General features: G+C 41.0%; 1 protein-coding gene across 1 annotated transcript in view; it reads left to right on the forward strand.

Moving 5' to 3' along the window:
* Window positions 1–12,356, forward strand: part of LOC133522202 (regulating synaptic membrane exocytosis protein 2) — a 52,393-nt gene that overhangs the window by 22,909 nt on the left and 17,128 nt on the right. The window contains 7 exon segments of the mRNA XM_061857438.1: window positions 1,789–1,875; window positions 3,498–3,645; window positions 4,027–4,154; window positions 5,095–5,203; window positions 7,716–7,899; window positions 8,003–9,924; window positions 10,396–10,572. Of these exon segments, the coding sequence (XP_061713422.1) occupies window positions 1,789–1,875; window positions 3,498–3,645; window positions 4,027–4,154; window positions 5,095–5,203; window positions 7,716–7,899; window positions 8,003–9,924; window positions 10,396–10,572 (2,755 nt within the window).

Below are 12,356 nucleotides of genomic sequence, written 5' to 3' on the forward strand. Positions count from 1 at the left end.
AATTAATAAGTACAATAAAAATAAGAGATGTAAAATAATTGTATTAGAAATATAATTAATATTTAAATGCAATATGTCAATGATTTGATTCATTTTAACCTTACATACAATAATATCTAAATTTATAATTAATGCACAGAAATAGAGGTGTTGCTAAACGGACGAATCAGTGAAAAAATCTTCTAAATTGTAGTAGCATTTGTCAATCAAGTAAGTTTTAAGTGTGGTCAAGAATGTTTTGTTACATTTTTCTGCTTTTATGCTGTTATCTATTTTATTGTACACTTTTATTGCCATGGCGTACGGACTTGAGCTGTATAACTTTAATTTAGAGCCTGTTATTATTGCCAGATTATTGTGAAATCGGGATTCATACCGTCGCGACTGATCTTGAATATAGATAAATAGGTTTGGGTTTTCCCTAACAAATTTACCCAATTCTAAGATGTATATGGAGGTCAGCGTAAGAAGTTTATATTGCCTAAAATACTGTGAGCAGCTTTCTGGGCTGTAGATATTGGCTAATATAATCTTGACCGCATTTAGAGACTAAAATGTGATACAAAGTTTCCTGAAATCGGTCTTGTTTTAGAGATAATGACAATTTTTGTAAAAAATTGTTTCTGTAATAACTTAGTGAAAAACGCATTTTTGGCTGCGACGCTGCCACTATGTGACTTGGTTTAGATATACCTGTTGGCAGACATAAAAGTTTTATAAGAAACTCGCAATTTTTAGTGTAAATAAAAAATACTTTAGTTATTCGTTGTAACTAATTATTATTTTTTTGTCGACAAGATGTAAGAAGAAATAACGTCGTATGAAGAAAAACCAAAAAAAAATTTCTTGTCTGATAAAAAATATTTTTTGCCGAATTTTCCCAAAACTTATATAAATTTTTTTGCTCCTCATGACCTCAGGAATGCGTGGTTAAAATCTATCGGGTTTTACCAGCCCACGGTGTATAAGTTACACCGAGCAACTTTTACTATGGGACCAAACCCCAAAATCGCGAAAAAAAATTACTCTCCCATAGAAAGTGTCAAGGTCAGAGAGCCAAAATGTATGATTTCAGAGTTGGTCCAATAGTGAATGTTGGTCAGTATGACCTATATGTACATCCCGTAAATTATTACAGGTGACTAAATAAACACCCTGCATAGTAAAAGTAGGCCAAAATTTAGTATTCATCTTAGATATTTGACGCTACGTCAAACCTGAGTAAATAAATAAAATAATAATTATTTATTTAACACTTTATACTTACCACTATGTTAGTAGGTAACCTATCTACCTACTTAAACCTACCAATGACTACTTCTGTCCAGTACCTAATGAGCAGAGTCGAGGTGCTCGTCTAACGCTCCTAGCATGCTACCCAAGTACCTGCTCTGTGGTGAAGGCCGATTTGTAGCAACTATGTATTAGGATTACATAGCGAACTATACGTATTACGAAATCACTAAACTAGTGTTATTAATATATGTTCACGTCTCACTATCATTAAGTATATATAACCTAACTAAGTTTGCTCGATAGAAAATCAAATCAATAATACCAGAAATCGAGCCAGTTGTGTCTTGCCTTAACCTATTAATACCCAATGTATTTAATTTAGGACATTTAATTCGGTCTCATAACGACTCAAATTTGGGTGCTTAATACAAAGACTTAGATATAATCAGATGCTGTACAAGTAAGTCGGTAGAATTGGAGTCGTACCTAGTACTCGTATGGGCGCCTCGCCGGTAGTAGGTAGCAGAGTTTGAGTTGTTTTGTTGGTGACAGCGCATGGAGACGGACGGCGCGCGCTGCAGCCGCCGCGACATGTCGCCCGCCGGACGCGTTCGCGCCGCAGGCATGACCAGGGACAGAGTAAGTAGCACGCTTGCCGCTTGCTCTAAGTGTACTCAGAGCTATAACCGCGAAAATCGAAGTTCGTCAATTGCAGGTATTTTTTACTGTCATTCTAATTACGTCTTAGTGAGAGTAAAAGAGAAAGATCCCCGCAATTTGCGAATTTCGGTTTTCGCGGTAGGCCCCCAGTGGCGGGCGTCCAGCGGCGCGTTGAGTGCGTCGGGGCGGCAGCGTGGCATCGAGCTACGAGTAAGCAGCGTTTACTGAGACCGTTCGCAATGTTCGCATACGTTTGCATTTTTTTACACTTCAACATCAGTTTCATTTTTAACAGCAATATAGACACCGCACGGCACCCTCCGCTGGTTGCCCCGCTTGAGCATTCAGTTAGTTTGCACACTTAAGGTGCGTCCAGATCTATAGAATCCAGTAGAATCCGCCGCATAAAGCACGCAATCTGTAGCAGACATGCGTGATCACTCGCATTGCATTTGCTAGAACTGAACGCACCTTAAGCAGCAATCTAAAAATTAAGATCCATTTTTTTTTTCAATATAAAATGCGTTGTAGTGTTTCTTGTTAGTAACAATAAGCCCCCAATTAGACACAAATATCGATAAAAATATTAAACTGTTTATTTCCGATGAATCTGGTCCTGATATTTGCTATGAGTTACCTAACGTTCGAACTTTCTATGACTCTTTTGATGTAACACAGCAAATACAGAAACAAGTCGAATTTTGCCCTTTGTCTTATTTACTATCCTCACCTCAAGCATATTCAGATTTTAAATATCCTATAGCAATATCATACCAATCTCAATAGCACGTCACGCGACAGAGGTGGGGTGTTAGTGGCATCATATTTTAAAATCTGAATACGCCTTATCCAAGTTGCATGTTTATTTTAATCAATCATAATCGCAAATTGTCATTTTCCATTTGGAGTCATAAAATCGTTTTACGAATACATATATAGGTATGTAAATTCCAAAGATTGAAAGAAAGAGTGAAAAACAAAGATTCATTTATTATATAAAATGTGTAAGGTCAAAGAAAAAATCGTGCCCTGGACTTTGGCAGCTGAATTGTCTAACGTAATTTATGCCAATTAGGATAAGTGTGGCATACGGCATACGGGCGTGGCTGTCCTTCACATTGGGTCATTTACACATTGATTATTGTTAATTGCGAGTTGATTGCTAAGCGCGAGTAGCAAGTGTATGAACTCGCAAAACACACAAATCAATGAGTAAAAGGGCCCCAATGAAAGGCAGCCTGCCCAACCACACTTACTTCTATACCGCATAACGTACGGAACCTGTCAGCTTCGAAGCATGGGCTTAGACTGCTTAGGCTAATATAATGATTGAATCTTAGGTCAATAATATAGCAGAGTAATACCTATTTTACTCTTGAATGAATAATCTAGTAGTTTTAAAGGTAGCCAAATTGGCAAGAAAAGTATGTCGGATGTCTTGTACTTTCGTCAATTCCGTCTGAATGTCGGTCCGGACGTGTGGCAATTTACACACAAAGTATGAACTTGTGTATTGAATTTTATCTGAGCTTTACATTGAGTTTTAGTTCAAGTTTTGGTGGTAAAACCCGGCAAGTAGTTGATGTGTTGGTTGTACACAGAGCGGCGGCTACAGCACGGGGCGGTCACAGTCGGCGGCAGCGGGCGCGCGGCCGGCGCGCGCGCGCAGCAAGTCACCGCGACGTTCGCTGTCCCCGCCGGCCGACCGCGACGGCTCGTGGCGCTACACAGGTGGCCCAGGTGTCCCAGGTGCCCACGCCTCACTCATACGCGGGCCCACCCCGCACGGAACACTACCGCCGGGACAAGCGTGTCGCCGCGTCCGCTCATCATCACTTTACTACCACTTACTATCGACTTCCTCGCTCTGTTCCTCTTTATTTTTGTTTTCACGCATCTTCCACTGCCCTCGTCCCGTTTTTGACCACGAGCACGCTAACTGTATCTACTTTTTAGATTGCGTTGTGCACGCGGAATTACTATAATAATCGTGCGCACATCGCACCGATGTAAAGAACCTTCATCTTGACCTCTTGCATGATCTTTTACTGCTACCTACTGAACAAATTAGTGAAAGAGTGGTCTCGGCTGAGCCGGAGCGGCTGGGTGCTGACGGAGCTTGTGTTGCAGTGTGCGAGGAGCGCGAGGCGTCGCGCCTGCCAACGCACGCTTATGCGCCGCGGTTCCAGTCGCGCTCCGCCACCGCCACGCCCACTACTAGCCCCAAGAAACGACAATTGCCTCAAATACCCCACCAGGTATAAATATTTCAACAGCGTTTTTTGTTTTTCAACCTTGGTCTGACATTTTTTGTTCCTTAGTTCTTTTGAAAAACTAACAAACTAGTTTTCTTTCATTACTTCTTTAAAAAAAATTTTTTTCTACTCTCGGTAAAAATAAAATAATACCCTTTTTTTTAATGTAAGGGAAATTGACTTTCTGCCAAGCAACCCGCTCGTATTCCGACCCAGTAAGCGAGAGGGAGGTAGTGCGATTTTTTATTTGTAACATTAAAATGTAAGATAAGAAAAAGAAAATAAAAAGGTGGCAAAGCGAATTTATGAACACAATTTTGTTTTGTAATACCTATATATTTACTCAGATTAAGTTTATGAAGCGTGGGGGTGTATTACAATAAATACGGTACCTATACTTCAAAGCCAACTCGCTTATAGTTTATAGTATTAGGCTCACGATTTTTGTAAAAACATGGGGAAATTGTAACCAAGTTGAATGCTAAATTTATGTATTTGTTATACACATACATGATGTTTCAGAAAAGTCCTAGGTATATAAAATTAGTGTATGGTAAAAATCTTGAAAGAATCCGGAATTTCCTAACTTGTCTCTAAGCTAGCGTAACAATATGTTTCTGTAGATTTTATAAATTCAGTATTCTTCTTCACGACCTGATCGTTACCAAGAAAGTTAACGAACAAGCCAATTCGAACGTACATTGACATCAAAATGATATTTGAATGATGACATCTAGTTGTCGTGCGCCTGGCTCGCGCCAATACATGATCGAAATACACAATAGCTAAATGAAATCATTTAGATCTCATTGTGATGTCTGTGTACGTTGGAATTGGCATGTAAGACTCGTTCTAACCAAACACCACGCCATGCAATGCAGTACTTTTCTGTTCTTGGAATATTATTAAAAGATACGATAAATAATGTTATTTTTTTGTGCAGAGTGCACAACGAGCGGTCCGCGCGCAGGTGTCGGCGGACCTCGAGGAACGTAAGTGGATCGCCCCGCACCACATTGGCGCCACACTCACCTACCGAAGCACGCCACAAGGTCAATAACACGAAAATGCCCTGCCCTTGGACACCACTAAAATGTGGTTGTTCATATCTATGAAATAACAAATTTTAATCTCTACTAATCCTAAATGTACAGTCAGCTGCAGAAAGAGGTGATCCCCTCTTCTCCTGCATAGACTGATTGTATGCAGGGGGGGTCACCTATCTCTGCATCTTACTGTACATTCTCAGCGAAACTCAGTACTTTCTTTTTGCCTTAAGATATCGACGCAAATTGGTTATGAGCAAAATAAAATGAGACCTTATCATTTGACCTACAGTAATTATCACGTAGCTGATATAGCCATTAGAATTCATCATTTATTTAAAACTTCTATGTAATAATTAAACCTAAATATAAAAGTTATAGTTAGCCGTAGTATTTGCTTTAATCATCACCTTTATTTGCATTCTTGTAAATGATCTGTAGTAAACTACATGTAGAGCAAGTGATTTAGTTTGCACAGATATTGCTTACTTTTTCTATATCTGATACGAGTAACTGCATTTGGGGCCATCGATCAGAATATTTTTCAGCGAAATATTCTGCTCTGTTGGAAGTGTTCTGGAGATTCTGTTGACGGTTTTTCTAGAATTTGATTTCCTTCTTTGGGGTAGGTTGGGGCTAGGAGTTGTTTTCCATTGATATTTAATGTGATTTTTAGGTATATGATCATTGCTCCTGCGAATGTGATATCCGTACCGTAATTAGCTTTCGAGTACGCTTTTATGATTGCTGCCACACACATTAAAACTGTTCCTTACGAACTCGTTTCGGATTATGTCCAGGTTTGTTTTTCTCACCTTCTTCATCTCTGTTGAGTGAAGTTTGGCTCCATTGCTGGTTGCCCAGCACCATTTCCTGAAGAATATCGTCTGACGAAATACTTATAAACTAAAACCTTTACATTTGATTAGTGCGACTGATTCTTAAATCATTGCATTTTAATATGCGCTAGTACCGGTTTGAGGTTAGTTACAGGTCCTCAGAAGAATCGTTCTCAATCTTTACAGCGCCACATTAGGATTGCCATTTCATAACAGTGAATTGTGATTTCAGTGTTGCATTGATTCAGTTTATTATAGTATTAATGTAAGTAATACTCTTGTTTTAATATCTTGAATTATGGTTAAGTATCGGAATTTTTTCGGCATCGCCAAGTGGAAATCAAGGGGAGATGCCTTTGCCCAGCAGTGGGACACTCAAACAGGCTATTAAAAATAACGGAATATTGTCATACAGTCACGTCTGAAAATATCTATACCGACAAAGTGCCAAAAAATATGTACACACTACCTTAATATATGGGCAATAAGGTCGTGCATACATATTTTTGGCACTTTGTCCGTATAGATACTTTCAGACGTGACTTTACAATAGAGCAAGTTTTCTAGTTCTCGATATGTTCTATTACTTCATTCAATCCGTCACTTATATCTTTGTCTTCCGGCCTTGCCACTCCTAATAAAGGTGCTTCTCACACAGGTCCTTTCAAGATGTCCCTTTTTCAAATAATTCAGACACTATAATATGAATTCAACAAGCAAACAATGTGCCCTTACAAATGTAAATGCAACACTTTATTCTAGGAGTTCTTTCCTGTTCTATGTGGAGTGATTCGTAAAATTTGTAGCGTTGCAACAATAGTCTGTGATGTCCAGTAACTGGCTCTTCTTGCATGATATACCTGATGTTATTAAGTCGTTGAGGTAATGTAATGCGTTGTCTCCAGATTCGTAAGTTATGAGTTGCTCAGCTTATCTATGTGCACATTGTTAGGATGCGTCCAAAATAGAATAGAATAAAAATAGAAATCGTTTACTCGTGACAAAATATAAAGATGAAAACACGCAAACAACACATAATATATCTGGCCGCGGGTCAGATTCGGACAGCACAGCCGTCCAATCTGGCCCACGGAAAGGAAGCGAAAAAAGGTAAGGCCCGCGCTATAAAACCCAAGTCTCTTCCCGCGTGTATTATATCTAAAGTGTAGAAAGATTAGATTTGTGTATTAGCCCTAAGATAGATAAACCGCTTCTGATAGCTGAACTAGGGACATATACACCGTGCTGTTCTGGGTAATCTGTGTTGGTTCTCGTCCCCACTTGTCCGTTTGTGACTGCTTCATAGATTGTTTGTTCTTGAGAGAAAATTTCTTGCATCTGGATTAACTACGAGATTGCCCCGGCTCGACCTGCCGCACACAGGTGAACATTTGCACAGCTTCTCTACAGCTCGGTTCCGGGGGTCTGCTGACGGAGTTAACAATCTCCCACTTGTTGGTTTATGGAGCTTTCCTTTCCATCATATAGGTACAAAACGCGTTCATTTCTCGTTTTCGTTCTCTCGCGGGTTGAATGAGGCTTTCCCAAAATGCACGGATTTCATAAATGGGTTAATATAATCTAAGACACATAATGTGATATTTACCTGAAATTTATTTATTTAACGAAATCCATTGAGAATGGGCCGTTAATTGTTACGAGAGTTTACGTGTTGTTAGGTTGGGAGCGGCACTACGCGGGGTTGTCGGACTCCGAGCTGGCGGCGCGCGGCGGCGGTTGGCCGAGGCGCCGGTTGTCGCCCGACGCGGCCGCCGCGGATTCCGACCTCGAGTCCGTCGCGTCTGTCACCTCCAGCGCCTTCAGCACGCAGTCTGAGCGACCACGCCCTACACGCATGCTCAGGTATACTAATTAATAATTAAATACCGTATGCCGTAAAATATATTCACTATCTTTTTGATGAAAATGAGCCCAGCATTTACTGATTCAAACAACTTTACTGCAGGAAACGCATCCTTCCTGTACATAGCACATCATCCTCTTGTGATAGTGCTTCCCTCATCCCTAGACTCTATCGCCAACTTCCTGATCGATTGTTGCCTTACGTGTACACGTCGAACGGGTCGCGCCGCCGAGCTCGCTTGCGCCTCGAGGCTGGCCATAGCGGGCCGCCCACGGGCCACCGTGCGCGCCCGACCCGACGCCTCAGACGGCTTCTGGCTCGCAGCGGCTCGACTGGTTCATCCTCCAAAGAATATTCACACCGTCACTTATACGAAAGAAGTCAAAGTTGCCCAGAATATTACAATCACGCTCACGCGTACAACATGAGCGAAGGATATAGCGGATATGCTTATCAAATAGACTTCCGAACTCCTCGACAGATACATAATATAAAACACTTGCCATTTTATGAAGAACAACGAAGTTTGTCTACAAATCAAAATCATCGTGCTCTTCCTACCCATCCATTTCTCCAAACTGTAACATCTAGGAGAAAACCACAACTAAAATTAGAAAACTCATCCCGGGATTATCGACGATCCGCTACTATTGATAGTTATCCGCTCAGATCTAAAGAACTCGTTAGAAGAAAACTGCCTAGTATCGAAAGTTTCATTAGACCAGAAAGTACTACAGCAACACAGGTGTTTGTAAATGATCTCATCACCTCAAACAAATGTAATATACCCAATCCAAGCATAAATATTAACTGTAGCATAGATTCACACCATCATGAACGAAGGGCATCCAATTTCACATTGCATAAACGATCAAGTACCGACCTAACACAAAACTGTGAGAATTGTTCCTGGTACCATGGGTATGACAGTGATGGCAGCACAGCAGAAACAACTATTCACGTAAGCATAGATAAACAAAATAGTTTGGAGAACACCGATACCGCCCAATTAAAATCGCGTGACTCCCAGGGCGAACCGTTTGAGTCAGATATCGCACCTGACTGTAAACAAGAGGTATCTCATTTGAACAATGAAAACGAAGTCAAATCTGTTGATCAGAGACATTCTTTCAAATTGGCATATATTGAACAAAAAGACGAGGATAGTTACAAACCAAATAATCATAAAAGATCCCAAAGACGTCATTCCGATTCGCAGGTTGTAACTAGATGTCATTTAGACTCCATCAAAAATCATGATGTCACAACCCCGGAAAATGTAAATAATATATTTAAGAAGATGAGCATAACGTCTAAAGACACCGAGGTACTTAAAACGGTTGCCGCAAAATATTCCAGTGATCATAAAGAGAATGAATCAAACAGCATGAACACAAAGAGGCAAGGCTCTGTTAGTATTAACGACAACCCCACCTTCCAAGAATATCGCTCACCAAACTCCCTCTCTCCTCCACCCGACTTAGAGTTATCGTTCGGAGAACCGTTACCGTCTATAATTAAAAAGGCTCGCATCCGTTCGTATTCTTTAGCATCAACAAATCATCTAGACCAAGAATTTAGTATGATTATGGCTAATTCTATGTGTATTGCTCTCTCTCCTACAAACCTCGGCTCGCCCCGCTGCGCGCTCACTCCCGTCGCCCCACATCTGCCATCCGACGACACCCATCAAACCACTGCCGACTCGCCACTACGCCCGGACGTCAAACCACCCGTGCTCAACGCACCACCCGCGCATCCCGAATTTCAAACTATACAATCATTGGCACCATCTGCATCTCGACGCGCCGCTAATCAACTCAAAAAAACATCTATAAAATCTGGAAAAAATCAACGCGGAAAATGTTCGTCGCGGCGGGGGTCCAAACGCAGTAATGACTACGGAGGGCGCGAGAACGGGCGCAACGGCACTCAGACGCAGCCGCTGGAGAGAAGAGAGTCGCGCAGAGGCCAATTCACACGGAGCCTCAGCAACGCAGACGTCCCGCCGGATGAAAAAGCAGGTACATATATATCAGTGTCGAGTTCCGGGACTTCGCCTGGGTTTTGGCACGTTTCTCAATCATGCATGCATACTATCAATATATAGGCAATTTAGGCCCACCCCACACCAGCGTCTCCCGAGCATCGGCGTCTAGTCAACTCTATGGCTGCTGTTCAACGCAACGTTGGCGAAACTGCGCAGAGTCGCTATTTTTAAAAGCGTTGACTAGACTCTTATGCGCTAATTCTTATAGCGGGTAAAAAAACACGTGTTGACAGTCCAACGAAAACGAGTAACTGATCTGCAACAGTGTGAAGTTTAGCCAGAATTGATCTGAGAATTTTTTGCATGAAAAATACTGCTTATTTAATAGTATTATATTGTTTTATAAACTAGGCGAAAATAAATAGCGCAGGCGAATATCCGGAACTTGACGGATATATATAATTTGCATAACGATTACAATACTCAGAGTGTTATACTTTTTAAGATTTCCACTATAACGTAAAACTTTGCGAAGACGGCAGCCTGAGCGACACGGCGCTGGGCGGCGCCAGCGAAATGGAGCCCAATAGCGACGACGTGCTGTTGAAAGCGGAACCCCGAGACTACTTCGGTCCCGGTATGGGCAAGAAGAGCAACTCCACTTCGCAGCTGTCCGCCACAGGTGAACCCTACTACTCGCTTATACCCACCACACGTGCATCTCCGCCGCGTCATACATGCTAGCCTTTTTGCATTCGTTTCGAAACATTAAACTAATTAATTACATTATTAATGCGCAAAGGCTAATGTGTTAATGTACCTAACTATATTGACTGAAGTGTGTAATGCAATGATCGGCAGGACGAAAACGGAGGTTAGGGTTCGGTAAACGTGGGAAAAATTCATTCACGGTACAACGCAGTGAAGAAGTGGTGCCAGGAGAAATGCGAGGAGGCGCTGTGGGTGTGTCGCGGGCCTCCTCCGCGTCCAGCGAGAACGACGAGGACAGGTTGGCGGCCGTCGAGCGGCGACATTGACACAATAGTGCGGTCCCGGGCGGCTCGTTGATGCGACTGACTAATCCACCACTATGACCACTTACCTCTCAAAATATATTAGTTATTATTATTACCGAAATCTCGACTAAGTCATCAGAAAACACAGCATGCCAAACCAGTTTACAGAAACCGTAGTTAATGTGCGGTGTTGCTTTTGTATATAAACCAGCCAACTATGTTTAGAGCTTTCACTGGTCAGCTATTTATTAGTTTAAAGCGAGTTAATAAAATTCACTTACTGGGTAACGCCATATTACTAGGTACTCCTAAAATAGTTTAAATATAATATGTAATATAGCTCACACAGCTGTATAAAAATTACAAACTAAGGATTATAATATAAAAATAAAATAATATTTTTGTATTTTAACGTTATGGGTAACGGGTGATAACAAAAATGAGAATTATTTTAGAACTGTGAAAAAATACTCATATAACTTTCTACGATACTTTGTTATTATTAGGCAATAGGGCTCGGGCTATAGTCCCCATGCTAGCCCAATGCGGATTGGGGACTTCACATACATCTTTGAATTCGAAAACTCTTCGCAGATGTATGAAGGTTTCCTCACGATGTTTTCCTTTACCGAAAAGCTAGTGGTAAATATCAAATTATATTTCGTACATAAGTTCCGAAAAACTCATCAGTACGAGCCAGGGTTTGAACCTGCGACCTCCGGATTGAAAGTCGGACGTCATATCCACTCGGCCACCACCGCTTCATACTGAGGCAATATATACATGATAATTATTTACAATAATATGAGTGGGTGTTAGAATAGGGCCCGTGGTCAGCTTTTTGACGTAGTTTAGATATAAAGTTCGAATAAGACCTTTGGACACCGTTTTTGTCCATTTTCGGAACACAAGTCTGAGTCATTTTTATTAGCTGGGCACAATTTTCAGCTCTCCAATTATTTTTATGCACTCAACTACTCAAACAGCCAAAAAAACTATCAATAAGCCGACATTGTGGAAGGTTTGAGGGATTTCGGACTTTCACATACAAATGGTTTAGACGACCGGCAGGTAGTGACCCTGCCAAAGAAGCCGATGGTCCCGGGTTCAAATCCTGGTAACGGCATTTATTCGTGTGATGAGCATGGATATTTGTTTCTGAGTCATGGGTGTTTTTTATATATTATATATATCGTTGTCTAAGTACCCTCAACACAAGCCTTATTGAGCTTACTGTGAGACTTAGTCAATGTGTGTAATAATGTCCTATAATATTTATTTATTATTTATAAATGGTATGTTATTGGAGTCCAAGAATTGTAATATAAGTCTGCTTAAACTTGTCCATAATACTTGTGTTTGATATTGCCTGGTATTTTGCTAAAAGGAAAATAACTTTCATCATCCAAACTGAATGATTTCCCTTTGTAATTTCGAGTCATCTAACGAC

Source organism: Cydia pomonella, chromosome 1 (genome assembly GCF_033807575.1).
Source record: "Cydia pomonella isolate Wapato2018A chromosome 1, ilCydPomo1, whole genome shotgun sequence".
NCBI lineage: Eukaryota > Metazoa > Arthropoda > Insecta > Lepidoptera > Tortricidae > Cydia > Cydia pomonella.